The sequence below is a fragment of the Poecilia reticulata genome, chromosome 5 (genome assembly GCF_904066995.2).
Source record: "Poecilia reticulata chromosome 5, P_reticulata-male-v2, whole genome shotgun sequence".
Classification (NCBI taxonomy): Eukaryota; Metazoa; Chordata; class Actinopteri; order Cyprinodontiformes; family Poeciliidae; genus Poecilia; species Poecilia reticulata.
Genome location: NC_088834.1, coordinates 5,563,289 through 5,590,907, shown reverse-complemented (window position 1 = coordinate 5,590,907; position 27,619 = coordinate 5,563,289). Strand labels below are relative to the sequence as shown.

The window sequence follows — 27,619 nt, the reverse complement described above, 5'->3', positions numbered from 1 at the left end:
AAAGAGAATCAGCATATTTAAATCTCTCGTGACATCATCTTTTGCAATTAGTATGTCTGATAAAGTTTACATTCATTACTAGTTGCTGTATTTTATCAAAACAGATCTGTCTTCTAAATGAGATTTTAGATCTCAGAGACAAAATATAAAAATAAATTTTATCTGCATATAAAATTTAGCAGATCTGTCCAAGTACTATGATGCTTTTGGAGTCAAAATGCACACATTAGGACAAGAAATAAATATGACATGTATTTTATTAAATGCCAACAAACAGTGATGAGTGGATGAAAGCCTTCAGGAGCACCATTTATCCATCTATTGGACCCAGCTCTGATGAAATATATTTTTCTATAGGATGCTTTCTTTTTCCACCTCAAAAATTGTTGCTGCATCCAGAATGTTGACCAACTGTATTTACAGTCTTTACATCGATGTCCTGTACAAAGTAGATAAATCAAATTTTACAAAGGATTATTTTAAAAAAAGAAATATCAAATATTTGAGTATTTTAAAAAAGAAAATGTCTAATATGATTTTTTCCCCCTAAAGTATATGGTAAGGTGAACTTTTTTCTCATCACACTGCAAGTTTACATGCATTTACAACACCTATGAACCCTTAACATATGCACATCCGTGACATTACAAACAGCATAACTTTTTTTAAAATCTTAGTTTAGTCCACAACAAGCTTTGCAAAAATATGACTATTCAGCAACCTGTATTGGCCTAAGAAATCAGATTGAGAGCTGATTTAGGCTCAGTTTGAGCTTAAATTGTCTGTGACAATTCATAGCTTAAGTTACATTTCTTCTCTTGTCATTCATAAACATAAAATGTATCAAACAGCTTACAATTCTTACCTATCTTTTGAACCCTGTCTTTAAATTCCAACTACTTTAAGGCTATGTCTGACTGGCTGAAACAAACTTGTATCACTTGTTTTCTTGTGATGCATTTTGATCCAAATCAGGAACGTAGGAAACACCAGATGAGAGCACAAAGCAACTGCATGTGACGTTAAGACCTCTGCCAATTGCCGACACCAGTAGAAGTTGCTGCATAGTCCTGATACACCAGTAAGCAAACACAAATCACAGTTTATACAGAGCAACAGGCACAACAACCAGAAAATGAGATGAAAAGCTGGACCTGATGGCTTTAGTCAACCTGCAGAAACGGGTTGGAGTGTGGCCACTGGCCTTTTGATACCTGGAATATTTACAGCAATGACGCTAACTGGTATTGTTTTCTCTTCAATCAAATAATTTGTACCAGACAAAGCAGCAGAAACACAATCTAAATGGTTACACTTCCTTATCCTGCTGTCATTAAAGTGGTCCAACATTCAATCAGCGAAAATAATGGTCAGTTTGTGATGATGGATATTGCACAACCATATATCCTACATTTCATGTACTTCAAAAGGACCTCTTTACACAATTCTACATCGAGCACCTAATAAAGTTTTTATCTGTGTCTATATAACACTATTTTGCTGTGTCGCGTACCCAGATTATTCTCAGAGGAATACTGTACGACATTGAAGAGGGTACACACGACACAATGTCTCACGTTACTTCAGAACGTCTTCAACACTATTTAACATGTAAGGTCATATTTCCGGTTTGACAGAAATGACACCAAACGTTTTGCTAACCTACTCTGCAATACAATCCTAAAACATTTTGGGGCCTTTTTTTTTTAAGCATCATACGAATCTAACCAATACTAATATGGATGACTGGTGAGAGACTGTTCAGTTTGTAAAGTGTAACAACTGTGGTGGATGAATTCACCATGTGCAGCTTTGGAGTTGCTCTGCTCAGCCATTGTTAAACGTGTTTTGAAGTACTGTGATAAGGCTTCTTTGAAGAGCACCTACTACATAATACTATTGTACACTTAAGTGTTTCATAAACATTCATAGCTGAACTTAAACTAAGTTGACAGTCAATATGCAAAGTCAAAGTAAAATATTTGGTTCAGTATATTAGATTTTTTGCACCAACTAATGCAGATAAATAAACTGCAACACAGCCTGATTGTATGTACACATTATATACACAATATCATGGGGAACATTTGAAACAAATGTGCTCTTTTGAAGATAAATTACAATCTGAATTGGATTCAGTAAGCATTCACTCTTTTGTTTTGATCAAACAGTGTTTCTTATCTTATGTTATCCCTGTGTAGTAAGTATCTCATACCTGATATTTATGGCAGCCTTAGTGGCACTGCTTGTCTTCTATGAAATAAAACTCTGTTAAGTGCTTCATAAAAGTGGTGTTACAGCCACAGAGCAATTAAATCACATCACTGATATTTAAGCTCAGTTTTATATAAAAGAGTATGACAGCAACATTTCCTATGAAATAAAAAAAAAATTGAAAGTTTAATCATTTTCATTATAAAATGATAACGATGAACTGAAATAACAATATATATAGGAACCTGGGGAAATAAAGAATTCCTGACTGAATAGTTGTAATAATATTTATGAAAGCACCAGTAAACTCTGCTTAGGTTGAGGTGACATGAACATCTCTGCTGTTAAGGCATTTTTCACCTGCTGGAGTTGTAAAGTTCAGGATTGCATATGTATTAAGAATTGGCCTTCAAAGGCTTTCTGTATACAGTAGATATGTACCAAAGACTTTTGCGTTTAACAGTAGTGTCTGTCATGCTGTCATACTCTTTTCCAAAACAAGGTCAATGCTATTAAGGTAAGAGACATTTGATGAGAACTCACTATCTCAGGACGCACTTAAGGAGAAAACAGGATGGACGGTGCGTGTTTTTGTAGGAATCCCCTGATTTGGTGCAAACACCAATGGATTTCAGCGTAAACAGTTAGCACCAATCTAATAGTACTGAGGGCAAATGTGGTGGTAAATTGTTATACATAGTCTTGTTATAGAATATAGCTTTCTATTTATTAGAGCTTCAGTGATCATATATGCATGTTTTAATAATCTGAATCTAAATTTAAAAGTTTCATCCACTCTCTATGGTAATGATAGCTAAACTCTCTCCAAAATCATTTCTTCCAGATCACACACTGCTCCGACACAGTGAAACACATAAAATTAAGTAACATCTTTAGTGCTGGGTCATTAAGTCTGAGTTGTCTGTTCAGAGCTTAGGCAGATCTTCTTTATCTGGAGATTCAATGTAGTTAGCAGCCTCTTGAAGTTTCAGAAGCATTGCCATCTGCAGAAAAGGGAAATAATTCAGAAACAAGAACCCAAATCAAAAATGTGACACAAAGTTCATAGCATGGCACATTTTGTCCTACCAGAGGATCAGATTCCATAGAGCTGGGCGGAGTTTCTTTGTGAGGCCTCTCCTCACTGGACTGACACGGGCTGCTAGAGCTGATGCTAGGAGGAGGTAGATGGAACAGCTTCGCCTGGTCCTGCTGGGCGGATGGCCATGGCAAGGTGCCCCTCACCCACTCCACTGGGTCCTCCCATACCGATTTCTGGCCATGAACCTGAGGAGGTGCAAAAACCCATAAATGAGATGTAAAGTATGAAGTCATCACTGAAAGACGAACTGTACTGACATGAAAGAGGCTAAAGTCTTTAAAAATTGCAGTTAATTTGTAGGATCTGTTGTTTTTTTTCTGTGCAGCCTAATGAACATCACTATATGTCATTGTTCAGCAGTTTCTTTGCATCTTTGTCTAGTTTACTGCTGTTCTCTGCAGCGCTGCAGTTTCATAAAGAGGAGCACTGGGCAGCACAATAAAAAGCGAAACACTGAATTGAGAGAATACTCGGCTTGGGGATAGTTGTTATCTGTCCTGGCTGACTGAAGGAAATTATGCTCCAAGACAACCCACACATTCACACCAGATTTAAACTTTTATCTATAAACACTACAGGTCTCTCTCTCTTCAAAATGTTCTTGCAGAAGCTTTTAGGTCGAACTACGCCAGTGATGATCACAAGCTTCAAAATGAAGTCATTTTATGTGTTTTATTTTTATGTTCAAAAAACGGTTTTGTCTCAATGTCTGTCAATATACATAGTTAATGTAGAAATTCACTGTATGATAAATTCATGATTATCTTTCAATCAAAATACTGATTTGCGTGGCAACCCAATCCGTGAATCTGTCTTTTTACTCATTGGCCTGGATCTTGGCATTCTGACAGTACTTCCACTGCAGTAAAAGATTCCTGATATTACCAGGATGCAGAAAGCCTAAAAATGTTATTTTTTCTTAGAATAGTAATTCAGTTTTTATTGGTCTCTAAGGTGATGTGGTTCTCAGTTTTATCAAAGTAGCAGAAATGATCAGTTATATGCAATAACTTCGTTCCTGGAAGCAGATTTTGGCAAACCTTAGAAGAACCCGTTAAGAAAGTTTGTCCAAATGGGTCAGTGGACTGGCTACACATTCAGAACTGCCATTAATAACCGTTTTTGTTTCCAGTACACACTTTGCAACACGGACCCAATTTAGCTTTTTTTTTTTCCAAGAATTTTGTTTTGTTTTTCTTCTATGCCTTGTACTTGTGCTCAGTGTCCATTTGTAACTTTCTTTAAGAATATCACTGCATTATGACATAATCTGTAGATATTTGGATTATCTACACAAATGGTAAACTGAGTTACCATTTGTTTTTTTTCTGATATTTGCAAGCTCCCTAAGTTAGTAAGTTGGCTTCACTTGCTTTTTCAGTGTAATCCATGTTTATTGTTGCCTGCTTTACTTCTAATCAGTGGAAAATAGATAGTATGTCTTAATTAGATTACTAACAAATCTATTGAGTTCAGCATCTACTAGCTTTCTTTTTTACATTCTTTCCATTTTAATTAATGTGTTGTCAAAAAGCGAACCCTGGGGAAATTACAGAAACCTATTATTCTACTTTAAATATGTGATAATGATCACCCAGTCCAAAGGTCAATAATTAATACTTCAGCCTCATTTTAATAGATTGAAAGATTGGTGGGCTTCTAACCTTAAGATAATTTAATTTAGCATACTCTTCCTTCATATAGCCTGCTGTGCTAGCGCTCTGATTCCACCAGTGCTAAATATCCTACTTCAGAAAAAGCCCCATTTGTGAAGATATCTTACCTTGACACCATCTTTTGCTCCTTCTTGCAGATATGGAATAATAGAGTGGTTCCACAGATCAATGAACCAAGACCGAAATTCATCAACTGAAACTGGGCAAGACAGGAAAAAGCAAGGGCCTGAAGAGAAGTCAAAAAAAGAAGAGAAGACATATAAATCAGACACATAATTGCCAAAGAAAAATATATAATAGGGGTTTTCTCTTTTGTGTTTTCCATACCAATGAGAAAGTCTGATGTGCTGTGCTTCTCAAGGAAGGTGTGCAAATGATACCACAGTTTGGGAACCCAGTCTAAAACCCTGATGAGGTCTTCATTGGTTAAGCTCCTTTCATCTTCTGACTCCATGAGCTTCCGGTGCAAATACCGTGTGAGGAAGCCATTAGCTGGTTCCACGTTGTTGGAAAAGGTCACCATTCTGAAACAACAACAACAACAAAAATGTGCACAAATATGTCACACAATGAAAACTACAATAGTAGGATATTTTTGCACAAATAGAAAACAAAGAAATGACATGCAAGTAAAAGTAGAGACCAAGATGGTAAAATGTCAGACTTGATATATGTGGTAATGACTTCTATAACATTATGAAAAGAATATACTTTATCTTTATCAAGCTTTCATCTAAAACCAACCTGAAGCTTAGATGCAGGCTGTGGTTTGCCGTCATCTTCACTGGCTGATTGCTGGTTCCAATAATGTAGGGACTAAATGCACAGATAAAGTTACAGATGTAAGGCCATTTCAACACAATCTCTAAATATGATTTCAGTCTGTGTGTGTAATTTTACCATTTGTGATATTTGCAGGTTAGAGCACCATTAACAAGTTCACTGATGGAAACTGGATCGTGAATGTCGTCTAAAATAACCACCAATGGGATTTCTGATGAACTGGTTTCCCGATCTATTTGATTGGCCAAGTTGGAAAGATAAAGCTGTAGATCCTGGGTAAGAACAATGGTGAAAATGACACCCTGTCAGACCAAATAACCTTAATAACATACTGATCATAATAAAACATCAGTTTGTTACTTTGCATGACTGCCGGTGCATGTTGAAAGTGATCACAATCCCGTCTGTGATTTCACGAGCGCTGCGGTCCACCAGGTACTCGGCCAACCGGGAAGCTAGGTAAGACTTTCCCGTCCCGCTCGGTCCAGACAGGATGAGACGGCGATGTTTGAGTAGAAGACTGATGTAATGTTGCATCATGGGTTTAGGGATGAGAGTTTCAAACACAAGGCTGTCCACACACTTCTCCTTCAAACCTGCATTTTAACGAGAGGAAGCGAGAATGACCTGATGAAGAACTGCTGCGATAAACAATACAGCTGATTACTGCCTATTAACCGTGTGAAAAACATAAAAGAGGGACGATAAAGTGTAGCTTTAAACTTCGGCTGAAATTTTTAACACATGGAATATGTATTTCAACAGGTCATGTTGTGGCAGAGTGATGTTTTGAAGACAGATTTTTATCACCTCGCATGTCCTTCATAAGCCTCACTAAGCTCAAGCACTTCACTCTGAAAATAACTCTGGTTCAAGTGTGGGAAGTCTGCACGCCCAACCCCCAGGCTGCAGGGGAGGGATCTGCTTTTCACTTCTTTGGGGCCCATGTGTCTGAGGCTGGTTGACCAGCTGGATCTGACAGCACTAAGATCATGTTGCTCAAAGCTCTGCCTGCACTGCTGCTAACAGCACAGCTCACCAACCAAACCTACAAACACGGAGGAGGAAGGACTACAAACCCATGTTTATTTGGTGGGGCAACTCCAAAGGAGGTTTTGCACTTTGAGTTTAAACACTACACAATAATTCTAATTCAAATACAGACCTGTTGAAAATATTTAATGGTTTCTATATTGGAAATCATGAGTTGATCAACTCTGCAGACCTTTCAGTGCCACAGTGATGCTGCTGGGGCCTCGTGACATGCAACGAGACGGCTGTGTCTCAGGAGCTTCGCCTCCCAGCACCCGTTTAATGTGGCCCATGCTGTAACTGTAGATTGAGTCTGTAGAAAGACCCAGGCTGGAGGTGGGGTCCACTTTGGCTATATAGACCTGGAATCAAATCCATAAAAAACACACCAAAAAGATATTTCAGTTTAAATAAAAAAAAAAAACACTTCCTTGCAGTTAGGTTTCAACACTTGTTACAATTAGGCTGACTGTTACTGACAAACATTTGATTTATTCCAGGACAAGACATCCTACAAACCATGTTTGGACATCCTTGTCCAGACAAATGCCTTTTTTTTAAATAGCAAAAACCTAAAATGCAATTCCTGAACACAGTATCTCACCTTGAAAGCCTGGCTGACAGCAGAATCCAACATGACCCAGTCCATCCTGCCATTCACCCTGACAGTACCGATGAAGAAATCCTGCGGTTTAGCCTCCTGTTGAGTCAAAGTGCAAGTATTAGGTGACACAGAATATATAATTATTCATAAAAAATGGCTAAAAGTGAAAGAACAATGTGCTCACATCTTTAAAAACCCGTAAATCCGCCACACAAACAACCACTTTGACACGGTGGTCATCTCTCTGCGAGGAAAGGCTGAGCGAATCAGGAGAGTGGACATCTGCTAAGGAGTAAAAAGAAGAGAAAAAAGAAGCAGAACTCAAACTCAACAGCTAAGAAAAATCAGAAAACATTTTTTAAATTAAAAAGAATTAACAAATTGGTGAGTTACTGTTGCTCTTCACATTGTTTGTGTTTTAATAAGGACCTTCAACTCTGAAAGAAAATAATTTTCCATAAACTTTCAACTTATATCAGCTACACTTAGATTCTATAGAATATTTTTCAGAGGTATTTTTTAAAGATGTCCAGTCTATCGCTCTTCCTTACATGCTGTGCCTAGTTATCCATCACCCTGCTCTATTTTTACTCTTCCTGTCAAAGACTGGACTGTACCTGAGCTGCTCCCCTCACTCAGCCCTCTGCTGTAGCTTTTGGGCATGTGCATGGCAACTGACTGACGGGGGGATGAACTCCCCAGAGCTGTGAGACCTGAGGACTGGGACACAGAGCTGGAAGGTCCAGGAGACGGACAGGGAGACAGACTACCTGTCTTCAGCTTATCGTTCTCAGTCTTCAGGTTCTCCACTGTCATCTGCAAAAACAAAATCACAACAGTTTCAGGACAGTTGTTAAAAAAAAGTGCTGTGAATACTTGCAAAGATACTCTGAAGCTTTTTGTTTGTAGTGAATACTTAAATATTTATGTATTCAGCATAAAAAATTCATAAATATACAAGCACATACCTGCATGTTGGTCATGGCCTCCTGCAGCTGCTCCAGCTGATGTGCAGAGCTTAAAGCCTCCAGGCGGATGTCTGTCAGCTTCCGCTCCTTCTCCCACAGCTCTGAGCGCAGCTCTGTTACAACTTTATCATCTGCCACATCATCTCCTTCACAGAGTCTGAAAAACAAAAGATCACATCCCTCAAGACACTAGAAAAGCCAAGCAGATTGGACAATACTAAAAAAATAAATAAATCAAGAATTAATAGTTTTTGGAGGCTTACCCTGCCGATGAGGTAGAGGCAGAGGATTTCATTTGAGGGTTATCTCCAGGAATGTTGACTTTTGGGGAAGAAGGTGCAGAAGACTCTGGAGTGGCGATCTCTTCGATGTCAGCGTACGGCCCCGACTTTGAGCCTTTCTTACTGAAAGCTTTGTTGAAGGAGCTACGCAGCTGGTGAGAGGAGGTAGGAACTCAGATCAGCATGTGCAATGGTTTTGAAGACACTTAAAACATCCAAAAATGTGAAAGCTGGTAGTATTACATGAAAAAAGCAATTTAATGAAAGCTCTCTTTTAACATGTATGAGTTCTGAGAAAATGGTGGGTAAATTGAAATGAATGATTCACAGCTGATGTACTGCAGACGTTGATAATGTCTGCTATAAAATGGGTATCTATGAAAAATGTCTGTCTAAAATCCTTTAAAAAAAGTTGAAATACATGCAGACTGATATGTCAGATTATGTAATGAGATGATATTATGAGGAGTTTAAGGAGTAGATAAAATGCAAACACAAGTGTACAAACATTTCTTAAGTATGACTCATTAAAAACATGCAGGTTTAGATGTTGTTTAAGGTTTCACCATCACTCACCTCAAATACCTAAAATAAAAAAGGGAGCATGAGGGAGAGAATAGAGTCATACTTAATACCATGTGGATAAAATAGGAGGAGAATCAAAAGCATGCATGATAATGCAGGATCATTGTCTGGTTTCTTTTGTCATCTTTGAAATGCTTTTGTGCTCGATTGTTTTCTTCTTCTGGTTTCTATGATTTATATTTTTTTAAGAGTCAGTCAGCTTTTTTAAAATTTGTTCACATTTACCAAGTTTTGCTTTTCAATCCAACCTAGTTTTATGGTTCTCTGCTTTGGTTGGCAGATTTGGTCATTATTATTTTTGTACAAGTATCTGTTCTTTCAAGTATAATTGTTCCTGCAGGCTTTGCTTAGGATATAAATTTAAGATACTTTGTTATTTTTGTTTCTGCCTCATTGTGTTTTGTTAGCATAGTTGTCATAGAATTATCTTAATGAAACTCTTTTATGTAAAGTCTGAGCCAATCATGTCTGTTGGATTGTTTTACAAGCTAGAAAAGTTGTGCTTCAGTTCCAAACCTTTTTATGCTTTTACCTTTATTCCAGACTGGTTTTCTTGGAATGACTATAACTGCAAGTATTTCACTGGACATAAGGTAGAAATAATGCAGAATTGATAGAAAAACATACATAATCGTTTGAATGTTATTTTATATTGCTGATACACTTGGCTATGAATCATTCAAGACAGCTTCTTTTGAAGAAAACAGTTTATCTCATCACCTGAATAAAATTGTGTTTTATGCAAAAGTAACAAAACAAACACTTAACTTATGCAACCTCAGACTTCTTGAGATCTTATTGCTTAATACTGATTTACGTTTGTGCTGTTATTTCCTCACCCAGCTCTTCTTTTTCTTCTTCTTGGCCTCCTGCTCCTTGAGACTCCCCATGCTCGAATGGCTTGTAGTGCTTGTAAGGCTGGAGATGCTCTCTGATGAGTTCTGTCGATTTATCAGCAGCTCTGGATAACAGTAGGTAAAACAATCTATTAATACTCAAAAAAATGCACGTGGAGGGGTTTACATAAGGAATGGCATTCTGTACCTTTAGGTGTGATTTCTGGGCTGCTGAGAGCAGTTTGAATGATTTCTTGGGCTTCTGTATTTTTGGCTTTTAAAACCTCAATGGTTTGTTTCAATTCAGTGAGCTCAGAGTCCTGGAGAAAGAAAACAATGTCAGGTTACAGTAGCTGACTGGCTGAACAGAGTCTGATTTGAGCTGAAGAGTTTTCAGGTTTTTAGGTTGTGTTAAGTAGTTCATGACGACATGAATTATTCTGCCATGTAAACTTTGAGCCTCACCTATTTTCCTGGATAAACTTTACAGTTTTTACACAAGACACAAGGATATACATCCTGATGATACAAACTATAAAAGACTGAACACATACAGTTTTACAAAGTCGTATGTAAATGGACATTTTGTAAGCAATGTGCTTTAGACAGATGAGAGCAGAATAAAGATGCTTAGCAGAGCATCATGTTTAAATAAAAGCAAACTCAGCATTTCACCGTACTAGCTGTCAAAACTGGCAGTGGAGGGGTGATGATTAAGACTTCTTTCATGTGTACAGGACCATTTAAAACAATGTCGTAAAAAACCCCAATTGATTTCTTATCGCTCCAATGAAATTCTGTGCAGTAATTCACTACTTGTACAAACTCGTTACGAGGCAAAACATAACTCATTTGTGGCATAATACCAACAAGATACCTTTTGTTCTGAGGAGACTGACAGTGTCTGCAGGCGTGCTGTCATCAGTGCCAGACTCTGCTCAAACGCTGCAACCAGATTAGCCTGTAAGAGGAAGAAAGAGAGGTGAACGGCCACAGAGGGAAACGGTGTATGCAGATGGGAACGGGTGATAGGTATGAGTCATGAGCTGAATAAAATCGGTCTGCAACCTCACTCAGCACATCAAACAAATGTCTCTCTGTGGTTAAGTGAGGGAGAAAGGAAGGGATGTAGCAGTCAAACAGCTGTGGATGATGTCAGAGTTGAAAGCAAACATTAGGATAATGATGGTGAGGCAGAGCAGCAACGTGAGGTCAACTCTAACGTAGCAAGTTTGACTTATTTAGGAAATGACAAATGACAATAAGAGGACGAAGAGTATATTTGTGTTACTTTGTAACAAAATAAGGACAATGTTTCTGGACTCATGCCGATAAGATCATGCAGAATTAGTAAGAAATTCAAAACTCACTTAGATTGAGAGGCTTATAGTTTTTGTGCAGATTCAAAACTAGCAGACCAGCATTCTGCTTCCATTAAACTTTTTTTTACACAAATTTGTCAAATTTTACTGCTGCTTACTTCAAAATTTTTTTTCTAAAATCAAAGTTTTTATCTTCAGTTACAAAAAGTAAAATTTTGTCTGGTCTCTGTCTAAACATTGCTACTATCCTAGAAACACAAAACAATATTGATCTGAATTAATCTTTCATTTATAATGTGATGTATGAGTGCTTAGAACATTTTTGTCACTTACAAATGTAACATCAAAATATGTTTAGACACTGACAAATCATGCATCCAATGTGCTCTGATTGCATCATGATTTTTATGCCCTATACTCATAAAAGAAACAAAAAGGAAGGAAGGACGTAGGAAACAAAAAAGGCTGAATGACATGCAACAAGACTCCAATTGAGAATTGAGGTGAGTAGTAAACCCTGAGGGATTTTTTCTCTACTTGTGTTGTGGTATGTATCATAACAATAATTTCTCCAGTCTGAATGACGCTAAAAGATTTAGAGAACAATAAAATATAGATTTGTTGCAATCAGATGGAAATACTCCTTTGTACTGTATGGAAACAGGAACAAGAAAAAGCCACAAAGGCTGCAAAAAAATGTTCAAAAAGCACAAATGAGGCTGTTAAAGTTTAGAAAGCAGATACTACACTGAAATGGTGGTCCAGAGACAAAAGACAACTGCATTATGGAAATTATTTATTGCTGTTGCTTCAGCCAATGGGATGCACCATGCCACACCACAACCCCAACAGAAAGTTACAGTTCAACACAGTATTCTGCTCTAACAAACCTGGCCTAGCTGTAACACCCAGCATCCAGAGGTGTGAGTCATTGGGAGGCAGGCAGGGGGCAGCAGTGAGTCCAGCAGTCAATACAGCCAAGGTAAAAAGAAAGGGACAGATGCATTAGATCTGGGGGGAAAAAAATCCTACGCAAGTCATATAAAAACACACACACACACACGCACAAAAGTGTCGCCCCTTTAACAAATATACCAAAACAAAAACACTGCTTCTTTCATAGATTTGTTATTGAAATTCTGTTTGTTTCTGTTAAACCTGTCAGATTCATGCATTAAAAGCTGAACAAAAAAGCAATACAATGAAGGAGCAGGATGCAAAGGTTTTCAGGTAAAATTCTTACAACTGAGAGCTACAAACAGGCTTATGGTTAAAGGGTGGTGAAAATGTGTTTTTAATTATTTGAGTAACAGAGTTAGAAATGGAAATATGTAATGCCACTGTGAAATTCACTTAAAGAGAAATAGATTTTTAGAATGATCAAAATCTCATATGGAAAGTAAAAACAAATCAAGTCAACTAGCTTCTAACTAAAAGTGAATAGAAAAGAAAATAACGACTGCACATACGTTAGCAGAAAGCTGCATCGTCAGGTCAGCCACCTTTTCCTGGGACGACTCCAGCTCTCGTCTCAACTTCCGGATTTGCTGCAGAAAAAAAATCTAATCAGGTCTAAGATGCAAGACAACTTGATCTTCAGTCAAAACTGCAAAAGTATTGAAGACTTTAATTTGGATACTGAACCCAATGATGCAACGGTGGATTGTGATCAACACACTACTTTACAACCACAATATGCAAACAACATAATATTGATGTTACTGCACCACAAAAAGGAACTACAAAGTGAGTATAAAGAGCATGCATTAAGAACTGTACTGGGTCTGGACTGTGTTTATTAGATTTTGGGGAAGGTTACTGGAGTTCAAAGAATATTAGAGATAACACAAAATGAGTTATGAGCTGCTGAGATAAAGATCCGTGGCCTTCCTGGAACACTGTGAACACAGGCGGATGACTGGACACATTCCAACAAGTCTCACAGATGAGATATAACATGATCCTTACCTCTCCTTGTATTCTTTCCTCACTCTTATGAAGCATCAACACAAGAAAAGGGGATTGAGTCGAGGATTAAGTCTAATTACATTTACAATATAAAATAACTATTTACCTAAGGTTTCAAATATGAAACCTTAAAGAGTAAAACAAAACATGGCTATATATTTACAGTTTTTATGTCTATTTAACAAAAAGATTCTATAATGAAGCAGTTTTTTTAAAAAATTTAACCTTGTGAGATGTTGCCAATTTAATTAAGAAGAAACTTGTCAATACTACTTTCTATGAAATATATTATTTAGATAGATTAAAACATAAGAATGAAACTACAGCAAACATAAGATAGATAAAAAAGTTCTTTATTAATGTAAAATAGCTGTGTTGACTCACCGCAGAATAGTTAGATGACGCATTGGATGCCAAAGAAAGCACAGAGCCATGCACTGAAGAAGACAAAGGAAAGACATTACCCCATCCAAAAACTCACTGTTTCTTTCACAGGGATACTAATTTAATCAGTATTATAACAAAACAATTGTTTTCTTAAAAACTCTCTCTTTGACAACTAGATGTCAAGCTTTGGAAAATACAATTAAGAACAGATGACTGCAGAGAAATAACTTAACAATATGACTGTCTTTATGAACATTAAACTCATAAATAAACCTGAGTTGACTTATTTTTTTACTGTGTGTAGCAAAGCTTAAGAAAATAAACAATGGAAAAGTAAATTAAATATATGTGAATACAAACTATAATCAATCACTTAATTAGAATGTGCTGCAAAACTTGTCTTCTACCTACAACTTAAAGACGTATTAGTTCAAATCTTAATTTAATTCACTATAAGTCTAAAACAGGGGGATCTTCTTTCTTGGCCATGAAAGGAAACTATTAATGCTGAAATATTCGACCACAAGAGAAGAAAAGCAAGAACATTCACCATCCTCTCCTGGTTCGCGGAAGGATCCGGATCGCATCATACTTTTTGGCCGGTCAGCCAGAGACATACTGCTGCCCAGAGGGGAGGATCCATACAGATCGCAGGCTGGGTCACTGGAGGGGCCTGTGCTGTTGGAGCGTGATATCCTTGGGGTGCCACATGAAATTGGGGCAACTATTGTGCAAAAGAGGCAAACAAAAGGATAAAACTAAAACCCACAAACACAGGAAGCATGACTTTACCTGAATATAAGACAATTATTCCAATGACTGAATGAAAGGCAGAAACAAGGTTCAATAAAAGTTTCAAAAACTGGTCTAAAAGACTACAGTCAGGAGATTGTTATCTTCTTTGCATCATAATCTTACAGTTTTAGGAAATCATTTTCAAACTGGAACAGACGCACTCACCAATGTTGGTTAGAGTAGTTTTGCTGGAGGAAGGGTGGAGAAGGCGGGTGGGTGAAGGTAGCTGAGGGGGGGTGTTGCTCTCTGTCATGCTCATTATAGTGTGAGAGTGGCGTCTTCCCGGCTTGCTTCCATCGCTGTCTGAGAGGCTTGACCCGTAGCGCCTAAAAAAAGGTTGTTTTAAGTGAAAACAGTGATGTCATATTAAACTGAATGTAAAAACAAGCAATGCTACTTGGACTCACTCTAAGCCTTTCTTTGGCAAAGTATTCCGGTCCGTTTGCACACTGCAAAAAAGCAGAGTAAAAAAAAAATTGCTCTGCATTACTTCCAGCAAAAAACTGTTATTGTGTTACAGAATCACAATTACCAACATATATTTCTTGGATTTTATTAGAAACCCTGTCAAAACATACCACTGGTTTGTATCACTATTTCTACATTTGAGCCATTTAATAAACTATACACTTTAAAAAGCCACGTGTGCGATTGTTTAAATGTGCAGTTGCTTGCCAGAAAATAGATTGGATGATCTTCACCTTGAAAGAACAGCAATTCTGTGATGGATCCAAACTTTTACCTTTTATTCAAAATGACAGCTCACACTTTCTGCCGTCATAAAAGTCTCACAAAATAAAAATGGATTGGTTTGGTGGCTGCCAAGGACCCTGTATTTATGCTTACTTTACAAAACAAGCATACAGCAAATTATCAGTGGCAAGGACAAACGCAGTTCTTTCTGCCAATATTGTTTTAGTGCCTGTGGCATAGTCAGTGGTCCTCAGATGTGAACTCTGAGCCAGTTAATACAACATTTATTCACATCACTCTGAAAAGCCTGGGAGAGCTTTTTGGCTTTCACATCAAATTCAGTGAATTAATTTGAAAATAAGAGTAACAACACCTGCAATCTGCATCCTTATGTAAGGAAATAAAAACACACAATAAGCTGATGAAAGCATCTTTTACCACAACCTATTTTAAATAAAAATCGCAAACTTGCCTATCCGAGAGATTGAGTGACGTCCTGCTCCCTCCCCTCCAGGTCCCTGAAGCCCTCTCTTCTTTATCGCTCATATCTTGTGGTACAAGCCTTACGCTGGAGGGCACACTCATCTGTAGGGGAAGAGACTCCAAGCTGCGATGCATGCCAGAAAGTTTGGGGTAGAGCATGGGGGATCCACTCAAACTCAGACTTTCGCTGGTATAGGTGGGGGAATCAATGTGGAGAACAGGAGCCGGGCTTGGAGTAAGACGGGTGGATGTGTGGGAAGCAGCCAGGTCTTGAAGTTTAGAATATGGTGGTATTTTAGGTGGAAGGTCCTGGATGGTCACACAGGAGTCAAGACTGTTTGAATTCATCTTGTCCAGATGAGCCAAGCTGGGAGGGCGACCAAGAGACTTGGTATTCAGCATCCTAGGAATCAAGGAAGGCAAAATATGTCAAAACAAAAAAGGAGAAAATAATCTACTATTTGATGCTGATTATCAATTTCCTCAAATTAGTTATTGTTTTTATTCAAACATATTAAAACAATGCATCATGTGTTTAAGGGAGCTCGTTATAGTTTCACTGTACAAAGTCTTGGTAGAACTGTTTTTAAGGCTTGTCGTTATCTGCAGCATAAATCCACAAAAACCTAGCTCCCACTCCTCAGCTTTCCTTAAATACATTCTTTAGTGAAGGCTGTTAGGTATTGCTGTTGACATTAAGATAACTAGAGCACTTATTCTGTAAACCAACACTGCTTCGTTGTGCTAATACAAGTCGGAAAATTCCAAGCCAAACTTCCATGGCTTGAAAAAAGGAAAAGTAAGAAAAACGTAGCTTAATGAGAGACCTTGGTGTTGTGGGAGAGGACAGTTCAGGGTATTTGCTGCTGCTTGTGCGTCTCAGGCCGTGTAGTTTCACAGTTGGCTCTCCTGCACACTCTGACTGGCTGTCGTCTCCCTTCAGAGAGCCACAGTCCACAGCCTTGGCCTTGGCCCGTTCCTTTTCTTTTTCTCTGTCTGTCTGGTTCACAGGGCCTGTATTCGTTCTGCTCATCATTTTACCACTGCAGCCGCTTGACTCTTTAATTCTGGGCCCTGTGGAAGCCATGGGTACAGGTTTCAAACTCAACAGACTGGGGTCAATAGTTCCATTGGCAGGACGTGCCACTGGGCGCCCAATCACACTCAGAGCGCTCGATTTGGCTGGTCGGGGCAGGCTGCGGTACTGAATGCTGTTTCGGGCATTTGGCCCCAGGAAGCCGTGCTCGCTGCTAGCGTCAAAACTGTTCTTTCTGGCCAAGCTTGTTCCTCCACCTAGAGGCTTGACAGGGATGCCAGATGACTTGGGTGTTTTCCCCACTGTAGCAGAGCTTCCGGGGATATGGGCGCCCCCTGCTGTCATAACAGTAGCGGAACCGATGGCTGTTGACGGTTTCTTGTAGCCAAAGGAACCTCCAGCAGATGGTTTGACCAAACCTGAAGGGGGCTTGCGGTGTTCTCCGTGAAAATCTCTGCCAGCATCTGATCGGGACCGTTGTAGGCCAGCAGTTTTGATGGAAATTTTAGATTTGTCCAGAGGCTTCTCACTTTTCGGTGCTACAGAAACAAAAAAATTGAATACATTATTTTAGAGCTCTCGTGACATGTAGCTAAATTTCTAATGCAGTCTTTGCAAGCAGCTACTTGGAGAATAAGTTAATTTTCAATAGATGGCACGTATTCTGACTCACCATTTGTTGTTATAAACCTGACAGTGGCAGATTTTATGAATATTTTAAAACAGGATTGACAAAAAGTTCAGATGTCAAAAATGAAAGTTATTGTTTTAAAAATACATTTTCAAACATGAACATAAAGGAGGTGAAAGTGGAGATTAATAAATTTAATGCACACTTATTTGTTGTAGAACAGATCAATGTTGACACTGATCTGTCATCCACAAGTACCTGGAATGTTTAAAAAAAATATTAAGCAGGTAATTTCCTACCTTAAATAAAAGAGAAAACATGCAAATCATGTCAAGTAAGTAAATGAGCAAGACCTTTTTTTTTTTTTTTTTTTTTACTTAAGGGATAACAAAAAGAAAATATTAATTAAATAAAATTCAGTCCAGTTTAGATAAATTCACATACTGGCAGGTTAACCCATTTGGTTAACCTTATCTTAAATTATTGTCGTTCTGTTTTAACTCTTTTTTCCTCATTCTGATTATTAGATGCAAACACAAAGATGGCTAAAAGACTGAGTTAATAATTAAATACTTGTCCCTCTAACTATGGTATCTTCCTCTCTTGTGAACTATTTTGCTTTGCATTCAGATCCTTTTGCATAAGAATTATGTTTTAGTTTTGCCAATGATCTGTCATACATACTTGATTTTATATGTTATTTTCTTTATTCATTGGTACATTTTTCCTCCGTCATTAGTTTAGGTCCTCACCCAAATGCATTACATTCAGTTGATGGCCCTTTTCTGGTTCTCATGTAATGAATCGCCTCTCCTACAATTATAATTAGTTTCCATCACTCATTGTCAGATCCTTCTGTTAACTGCCCTACTTATTTAGCTGTCCTCCTCTTTCTCCACCTCTTAGTTGATTTGCCTACTTGTTGTTATCACGTAACAGTATATATTTGGTATAGATGACATTATGTTAATCGTAATATTCAATACAATACAGTTTTTGCAGTAGTGAGAAATTTAGACAAATACAGTCACTATTTTTGTTTTAATAGTGTAAAAATCAAGAGGATATCATATTTTAAATAAAGGTGATTGTGAGAATTGTGAGAATCTCATTGTGAGAATCTCATAAGAACCCATAGCTGTTCCTATTGAAAATAAACATTCATATGAGTAAGTTCAAAATACTCTGGATGCTTTTTGTCAGTACTGTTGTTAGTACTGGCCATAACTGATTCTCATATGTCACAACATGGAATTAGCTCTGGAAAAAAAAAGTAAAAGCAAAACACTGTCGCTAAAAAAAAACAAAGGAGTGATTATTTTAAAATGCTATGTTTTTTTGATGATAAAAAATAGTTAAGAAAATTCATCAAAATATGTCTGCAGACATAAAAAAGATAATAATAGATTGTAAAAGATAATAATAGCATGGGGGCATAACTTTAAAATGATATTGTTCTTTTTACACATAGTGTGCAGAATGGATCAGTGCCAGACTTGCATTAGCAAATATATCTCTTCAAAGTTCCAGATAACAAGCAGGCATTTGGCTCGACTGTTATATAAACACACTGTTTCACGTTTGCCTTCAGAAGCTGGGGAGATAATTGATGACATGGATTTTCATCTTAAAACAAGCTAAAAGTATTACTGTGGGCAGAATTCCTTAAAGAAGATAAACAGAAGCCTTTTGATGAAATCTAGATGAGACCAATATGCAACAGATTCTCACCTGCAACCTTGAGCATACACTGGGAGGTATGGGTAATAGGGGAGGTCACGCCCACCGGAGGATTTCTGCCCTTCTTGAAACTTCCTGGTTGACCCAAACTCTGAGGCTTCTTCAAGTCGACTTTAACCCCAAAATCTTCGCTGAGGCTCGGCGGCTTCTTTCTCCACTTGCTTGGGGCTTCAGATTTGAGGCTTCCTGAGTTGAAGCTGCAGCTGTCAAGCTTGTGGCTGGCTTTGCCATCCTCGCTGTACCAAGAAAGGCCACTTTCCACCAGAGATCGCTTCTCTGCATCAGTGCGGAGCTGAAAAGAGAGAAATGGAGAAGACACAATCAGATGTAGCCTTTGTTATCCTTACAATCAACTGGTGTCAGTAATTTTGCTTTGTATCCTATTTGCATCCAGAAAAGATAATAGAAAGATAAACTCCTGCACCAAAAGAGAACTGAAGACAACCGCAGATGAAAACAAATGAAGTTTAAAAAAATAATGGATTTAAAACTTTTTAAGACAAACTAAAATATCTTGATTTGAAAAATGTAAATGTGCTATTTTTAGAAAAATGACAGTTACACATTAATAGATATCATGTGGTGCAAGTGGAGGTGGCACTAAGGACAAAATCATGCATGCTGTTTCTTGGCATGTTTTTAAAGTGATATAAAACGGCAGATGGCTCATAGAGTGGCAGTAATGGCCATGTCGTCCAACCAAGCATTCTCCTGTTTAGCAAAAGCAAACCCATTGTTTGTCTACAAAAAGGTAGAGACATTGACATGACAGTTTAGCATCAAAATTTGTGATTTCTTGAAGAGATGATGCAATGTTGTGTCCTGCGTAATTTTTCTAAAACAGTGTTCCAAAAAACACTCAAATTGAATTACGTTCATGATTGATTAATGCATGGACATGCAAATATAATCAAACCATTTCAAAATTGTGACAATTTGGGCCATAATTTGCTTCTAAACAATTAATGCCACACACCATCTCATACAATCAATATGTGTGTCACCCTAAGATTTAAGAAACTGTTAAACTCTGAATGCGCACTATTCACAGAGGGGGCTTACATCCAAGGGAAAATAAAGGCAAGCAGAGCTTATCTTATTAGAAGGGACATTAATCCACACTGGAATGGAGAGAAGATGCATTTTTACAGCTCACCATAACAGAGGAGCTCCGTCTTGATCCCAAAGGTGTGCTGGGCAGGGAGTTCAAAGATGAGCTGCCATTGAATTCCTCTGAGCTGAGGTTCTCTGAGCCGTCACCATCACTGAGTCCGCTGCTGATGGAGCTGCTCTCATCCCAGCTGAAACGAAACAGGATAATCGCTTAGAAAAGTGCTTAGTCTGCCTTTAAAGAGCAGAAAAGGACAAATAAATGGTTGCACAGCATGGAAAATGTCTGTTTATAGATGTGAGATTGGCTCTGGAGTCAAAGAAACCACTGCATTAAACAAACCAAGAACTAACATATCAGCTGATACATAAATATTAAATCAGAATTTTCTTTCATGTCATAAATCTCACTTCATTCGTGCACACAAACCAAAACACATGTAACGTTACAGTTTCATTATATGCGTAAGGTCAAATATTCTTTAAGATATTCTTTATTCTTTAAGTTTCTTTAAAAAAAACTCAAAAGCATGATTAGCCAAAATAAGGTTATAAATCAATCTAAAGCTGTGACATAAGAAAGAATTCAAGTGTGCTCTGCCATGTTTTACAGAGGCAGTTTGTGTAAAAAGGGGTGATTAGCTTTGAAAAGTCTTCATGAGCTTTTCCTTCATGTCTCAATGGACCTCTAAGTCACCTTGAAACTGACAATGCCTGACTGGCAAAAATTACAGGGGTGGACAGTCTCTGCACAACCTAAATCATGCCCTGGAAGTCAGGCTGCTCATATTTGAACACATTGAAAAGCTAGTCATTGTGCAACATTCAACAAGCTGTGCACACTTTTAGTCAACATCATCATCAGCGCATGAGACCATTCAAGTCTAATAGGAGGCTACAGTTTTCTACTCTGAAGAAAGTGATATCTGCTGAGACCATAAAAACAAGTCCAGCTCAGTTCCTGCATAATTATGACCTCGATTATTACCACTGGTAACCACAGATGGTAATAAAATTTGTGTTGGCACACAAAAATGTGGCCTAGTGGAAAAGGTAAATTAATATGATCATTTCAAGCTGAGTCATTGCTTGAGTTGAATCAGTTCTTCTACTCTTCTTCTGACTTCTCCACTGAGCTGAAAATGCCCTTTGTGGGTATGAAGTCTGCAATTAGCAAAGGCAGGGAACATGGGATTGCACAGAAAAGCACAGGGAGACAAAAATGGCTTGTACACGTTCAGAATTGAATATAATCACATGGCAGGAAATGAGTGGCATGGCTGAAGTTGTAAAACAGAGCAGTGGCTGTGAGTTACACTTCTTTAAGGCGCTGATTTGGACAATTTATATAAGTGATGGCTTAGAAACTGATTTGTGGTTATGGGTGGATAGCTTCAAAGTTTGAGTTCAAAAACAAGAGAATAAAGGTTTGATTTAATATTTTCAAAAATATTTCCAACACCGTCGACTCTTGGATTAGTTTAACGATTCCCACTCAGTGCAAATTTCTGTGGTATTCTCAGACAATAGTTCCTCTGTGAGGGGCGACACAGAGGGGCCGTGAATAACCCCACAGGGATGTCAACTTTTAGAGGAAGGCCTGTGGGTTGTTGATATTACAAGCCAAGTTGTCTGCTCTGTGAGGTAAAACCCAGACAGGGAGTGTGGGAGTACAACAACGGAGTGCATGTTTGGTGGGGCAATTAACTGGTGTTTCTTGCCCTCCAGAGTCTTTATGATGCTAGTCTGATATGTGATTCACTACAAGTGTTTAAGATGATTGATTGGCTGGAGAGTGTAAGAAAGTGAGGACATTCCAACAACTTTTACATAGTTGGTAGGACATAAAACAGTAACCTACAGGCTAACGGTATTGGTAAATATTCTGGATATAAACAATGTAAGGTTGTAAACCACTTTCTGATTTCACCTTGGTTTCAAATAAAAAGACCAAGGGGTCTGTACCAGATATAGTTTCTTGAGGTGCTTACCAAAAGTGTAAGCACCTCTGTTAAATTTTCAGGTTTTTATGAGGTTAAGATTTTAGTTTTATCTTGGCAAGATTTTTAATTGGACTCGGCTCGGCCATTCTATTCTATTCTATTCTATTCTATTCTATTCTATTCTATTCTGTTCTGTTCTGTTCTGTTCTGTTCTGTTCTATTCTATTCTATGTTGACTGGAATTACTTCTTGGGCTCACTGTGATGTTTAAAATATAAAATAATCTTCAAATTTCCAACAAAACCCTTAAGGTATTAAAACCTGACTGTTAATTGGAACTGTTCATAATTTCATCCATCTCACAAAAAAACAGTTGCATCTGAAGATGTCTCATAGTGTGGCATCTCTTGGTAATGGTTGTCTTTGATTTCGAGTTGGATATATTGTTTACCAATTAATACATCATTTACCAATTAGTGACCAAAGTTCATATTTAGTTCCATACAGACTGTATCACATTATTCTTTAATTGTTTGGAAAATTTTAACTAATTATTTCAGAATTTCTTTATTTTATGGTTCATGCAATGCAACATTTCATTTGTCGCCTACACAGCAGACTTTATTGAAACTGGTAACCCTGACTATCTACTGATGTGTAAGGCTGACGGATGAAACAAATTGTTTTCATGCTGAACCATGAAATAAGCTTTTCGCAAACAAGAACATGCCTGTATTTTTTAAAAAGTATCTACATAATTGCTTATAGCTGTAATATGTGGACATTTAAGTAAAAAAATAAAATAAATATTTTTAAAATGTTGGCTCGTTTGAACCTCCATACAGGAGGTACATTTCACTAAAGGAGATAGTTAACAGCCACATTACAGTGTCCATTTCAAATCTCGTTTCACTAGCCTTAATAATTTTACAACCAAATACAATAGTATTTTAAAACAATCACACGTGTTTTTAGATGGGTTTTTTTTTTCTGTGAAAATACACAGTATTTTGCGCTATTTCAATTATTACTTCATAATCCAACAGGCTATAGTAATCAACATCTATTTTAAAAAGCGTTTAAAGTGAACGAAATTGGCGGATTTAAATGTACCTAAAAGTGCACGTAGAGTCGGAGAGTTACCTTGGTGTAAGAAGTAAAGTCCTCCTTGATCCTGCCGCTGACCGCAACGGAGGCACTTTCAAAGCACGACCGCTCATTTGTGTCTTTTTCTAGCTTTTCACTTTAAGTGACAGCAATTCCTCTTAATTGTCCGTAAGCGAGTACTATTCACATCCTGTGGAAGCAAAGACCCATTCTCACCACTCATTCAGCCAGCAGAAAGGAGTCAGGCTACACCCATCCCCAAATGAAAAACGAGAGAGAGGGAGACAGGACGCGCGAGCGAGACAGAGCGCGCGAGAGAACTGACTCCGATGTTTAATGAAAAGATGATCACCAATGACGACGCTAACCCTTTAACTTTAGCTTGCTTTTCTAGGAAATTAACACACATATCAAAATTTATTTAACACTTGGCAAAAACTCTCGCTCTATAATTGTTATAATTAACTTAAAAACGTCCTTGAACTTAGCTCTTTATGGAGGTTGTTTGTTGTCAGATCTGAACATTTTAAAGGGCGCATATTATGTATTTTCAGGCACATAGTATCATTTTATAGCGCAATTAAGTAACTGCTACATTTGTTGTTATAAAAATGATGTGTATGCAGTATACCAAACATAATCTAAAATAAATTTGACTTTGCAATTTGATGGCTTGAAATGGGCGTCTGTCTCTTTAAGAAGTTCCTACTTTGTCCAATACTCCACCTTCTGCATATCATCACAATAATGGTCCTCCATGATGCTGTTTACAACCGTTCTTGAGCTCATTGAACTGAGAAGTAGTTCGTATGATAAGTGCAGAGGATGCGCAGTTCCACCAAGTGTTTTCTCCCGAATGGCTATCAGGGGAGATTGAAGAATTTCTCAAACATGCATGAAATAACTGAAACAACACTACACATCTGTTTGCTATGACGCAATTACATTATAACATGATAAAAAGCTCAAAAAAGTTGATTTTACATAATAACCTTGCACTTTAATAAACAATCTAAAAAAAAGTAGTCAAAAGCCAGCCTATAGAGACTTTTGCAAATAGTGTTGAACATTTTTGTTCTCTTCAAAATTATTTATCATACATCAAGACATTTTTAAATGCAGTATGGAAAAAATGCAGTTCAAGGTAGAAATCTAAATCTCTGCAAGTGAAACCACAAGCCCACAGATGACACAAGGATCTCCAGTGATGCATGAGCAGCTTTGGAAAACCCAACCTCCCCCTCTCATTAGTAGTGGAACAGTTATATTCGTTGCAATTTCTGGTGATGTCATGTCAGTAAAACACTCCAGGAGGTCAAAGCTTTGGGGCAAGATGGATTTGCGCCCCATCCACATCATCAGTCTTGATTTGTAAACCCTCTAAGTTATTCAGACTGAAAATGAGGGTTCAATGTGACCAAACAACATACTTACCAGGTAAGTAATTTCAAAACATAAGAGCACAACTATGTGTTTCTCTGTATCAGTGATATTTTTAATGATTGTTAATAAATGCACAGAAGCTATGACAGAGTGAAACATATCTATTATTCAGGAAAGATGAACAAAGATGCTACTTTTTATTATGTTGTGCTTTCTACAATGATTGTATCTGCAAGTCAAAGCTTTACAATAAATGGAGACAAAAAATTTGTTACAAATTCTCAAAGACAATTTATTTCAGAACTTTTGCACACACCTTTACCTTAAGTGTAAATAATGATAATATTAACGGAGAACACTATTTCTTCTGATGCCTGTTGATTTTCTTTGCTTTGCTCACAAGGATCATAAATCAGTGGCTTACATAGTTGTTGATCACATATGGCATTTATTCCTTAATACAACTTAAAAGAATGAATATTTGTCTTCCAAGAATGATATTTGATCTCAATTGTTTACAGGGCAAAAAAGTGTGTCGGTGCTCACATATCCTGTTTATCTCAGCCAGACCACACTGTTAGAAAAAAAAAGCTGTCATCCAAACAGCCTTCCAGCAATGTTTGCACTTTATAGTAACAACTGTACTACACTGATAAGCAAATGGGTTGTGTAAGAAAACATCCTCTGTAAATTTGCTTTGTATGTTTTGTAAAGCTGCCAACATGAGGTTTTTGGGACATTTACACTTGGCAAATGCAGAGAGATATCAAAGCATCTGGCTTTGGCTGAGACATAAAACATTCTTACATTATGACCTTTAATTGTAGTTGCCTTTGATCTCTTATTTTTGCTGTTTCCTTCACTTTTGGTAAACTGGTCTTAAAAACATTTGATTGGCTGGTCCAGTGTCATTATTAAAACGTCATAAGACATAATAAAAGACAGAAATGACTAATTAAAATGTAAAGATTAGTTTGGCACTTATGAGCTTAATTTGAACAGCAGTTTGACAGGAAAGAGGGTGAAGAGAAAACAGGAAGATGTGGCAAAATAGCCCAGCACAGCCACTTTGAGGACTATAATCTCTGCATGTGGTTCACCTGCTCTACCACCTAACCCACCCAGTGCCCCATGGCTACTTTATGTTAATAAAGACACTCCTTATCATTCATTTTTAATCAAATATGATCTGTTTAGTAGTACATAAAATCATAGCTAATCTATGCTATGATTTTGCTATGCTATAATCTATACATAGCTAATCAGTTATGCAACTGTTGGTTTAACATTTGCATAAAAGGTTGACAAATAAATCAACAAATTTGTGTTTTGCTCTAAAGCAGTGGTTCTTAACCTTTTTTGAGGTACCGAACCCATCAGATTCATATGTGCATTCACTGAACCCTTCTGTAGTGATAAATAAAATTATTTTTTTCCAAATTCAAGACATGTGGGTGACCCAACTAGAGTCTAGTTGGGTCACCCACAACTAGACTCTAGTTGGGTCTAGTGACCCAACTAGAGTCTAGTTGGGTCACTTTAAGAAGATTACTAAGTCTTCTTAAAAGGTAGAGTCTCTGAGAACAGTTCTTCAAAATATAGTCAGTGTTTTTAGCAAAGTTGCGCTGACTGTCCAGGAACGACCCAAGGTATTTAAAATTTGCCACAGTTTCAACAGGTTGGCCTTCGAGAGAAACTGGAACCACTTTAAGGTCTTGTTTAGGTAATTTAATTAGCTCTACATTCTTAAGATAATGAAAAATTAATAATAAATAAGACTTTGCGGTATTCTGATTTAGTAATATAATTATATTAATTGTGTTACCACCCCCACACCACTAGAGGCAGTAACAAGCCCGAAAAGATGCAACTATGGAGCAGATTTAGAAGTACACCGAAGGCTACAAAACGGTGAGCTTTGCTGAAGTAATTAAAGACACAAGTTCAAATCCATGCTGAGAGTGGAGCTCCTTCAATCAGGGCTCCTCCGCAGCACTTTTACGTGATCCTCTTCAGCAAGTGATGGTAAAGCGGGGTGTATCATCACAACTTTACACAAATGTCTTTACCTCCGCGGCAGAGGCTCCGCCGAACCCATGAGACCGACTCACCGAACCCAGGTTAAGAACCACTGCTCTAAAGCAATGTGTTGGACAACAATTTATCCAGTAGGAGACAGCTGCACCACACTGTGCTGTTCCTACTCATTCAAAAAGTCAACCTCTCTATTATAAGTCTCAAAATGTACAATCTGCACTGCATCTAATACTTTATAGTTATACTTTGAATTTCTGCAGTCTCTATGTCAGGTAATGATTTTAAGACACCAGCAGGGGGCAGAAATAATTCAAACTCACCCTGGCATAAAAATGTAGTGTTCATCCTCTTTCACAGTGTATCAAAATGAAGCACCACTTAGCATTCAGAAAACTAAATGGCTTTTGAATCATAGGAGGAGTAGACATTTGTCTGCTGCATCCAATTCTGAAGCACAGTGTGGGAAATTACTACAGAAAGAAAGCATCAAAGCATAGTACTGTGAGCGGGGGATTTATGTCAGCATAAGTTTTTTTCATTTCAAGCGAATAAAGATGGAAAAAGAAGCACAACCTCGGATCCTCCTGGTGCATGATTTTGATTCGTATCAAGGTTGACCACAGCCAAACAAATAGGATTGGGCAGCTTTCATTGCAAAACAGTGAAGTAAATGGTTCTGAGATGCATCAGTGACTGTGTCACAGAGTGTATTCACCATATATCTAAGGGGCCTAGAAACATGGACATGGCAGTTGATTACTGGCCTAGAAAATTAATGTAGAGTCAAAATCAGTGTGATCGGTCAGACGAAGTCTGAAATCCCACTGAAGCAGCCAACAGAGAAAGTCTCATGTTGCACCAAATCTAGAGACAACAATTCAACCATTTTAATACTATCTGGTT

At 37.7% G+C, this 27,619-nt stretch overlaps 1 protein-coding gene across 13 annotated transcripts in view; it reads right to left on the bottom strand.

The window, feature by feature from the left end:
- Positions 1–239: 239 nt before the first annotated feature.
- The window catches only part of nav1b (neuron navigator 1b), a 65,631-nt gene continuing 38,251 nt past the window's right edge, over positions 240–27,619 (bottom strand). For 4 of the 13 annotated variants that reach the window (XM_081606869.1, XM_008408985.3, XM_081606870.1 and 1 more), the window contains 27 exons: positions 20,293–20,437; positions 19,128–19,428; positions 16,557–17,304; positions 15,719–16,132; positions 14,961–15,002; positions 14,719–14,879; positions 14,309–14,482; positions 13,756–13,808; positions 13,372–13,395; positions 12,873–12,950; positions 12,294–12,302; positions 10,959–11,042; positions 10,290–10,401; positions 10,085–10,206; positions 8,643–8,812; positions 8,380–8,536; positions 8,029–8,227; positions 7,596–7,696; positions 7,412–7,507; positions 7,001–7,169; positions 6,136–6,371; positions 5,893–6,047; positions 5,737–5,808; positions 5,320–5,516; positions 5,100–5,218; positions 3,304–3,501; positions 240–3,218 (listed from right to left, as the gene is read on the bottom strand). In XM_081606869.1, coding sequence (XP_081462995.1) covers positions 3,141–3,218; positions 3,304–3,501; positions 5,100–5,218; positions 5,320–5,516; positions 5,737–5,808; positions 5,893–6,047; positions 6,136–6,371; positions 7,001–7,169; positions 7,412–7,507; positions 7,596–7,696; positions 8,029–8,227; positions 8,380–8,536; positions 8,643–8,812; positions 10,085–10,206; positions 10,290–10,401; positions 10,959–11,042; positions 12,294–12,302; positions 12,873–12,950; positions 13,372–13,395; positions 13,756–13,808; positions 14,309–14,482; positions 14,719–14,879; positions 14,961–15,002; positions 15,719–16,132; positions 16,557–17,304; positions 19,128–19,428; positions 20,293–20,437 — 4,414 coding nt within the window. In that variant the 3' untranslated portion in view covers positions 240–3,140. Of the gene's footprint in view, positions 3,219–3,303; positions 3,502–5,099; positions 5,219–5,319; positions 5,517–5,736; positions 5,809–5,892; positions 6,048–6,135; positions 6,372–7,000; positions 7,170–7,411; positions 7,508–7,595; positions 7,697–8,028; positions 8,228–8,379; positions 8,537–8,642; positions 8,813–10,084; positions 10,207–10,289; positions 10,402–10,958; positions 11,043–12,293; positions 12,303–12,872; positions 12,951–13,371; positions 13,396–13,755; positions 13,809–14,308; positions 14,483–14,718; positions 14,880–14,960; positions 15,003–15,718; positions 16,133–16,556; positions 17,305–19,127; positions 19,429–20,292; positions 20,438–23,332; positions 23,487–27,619 lie in introns of those variants that run through there. The other 9 variants (XM_008408988.3, XM_081606876.1, XM_081606872.1 and 6 more) reach the window with 7 other exon arrangements.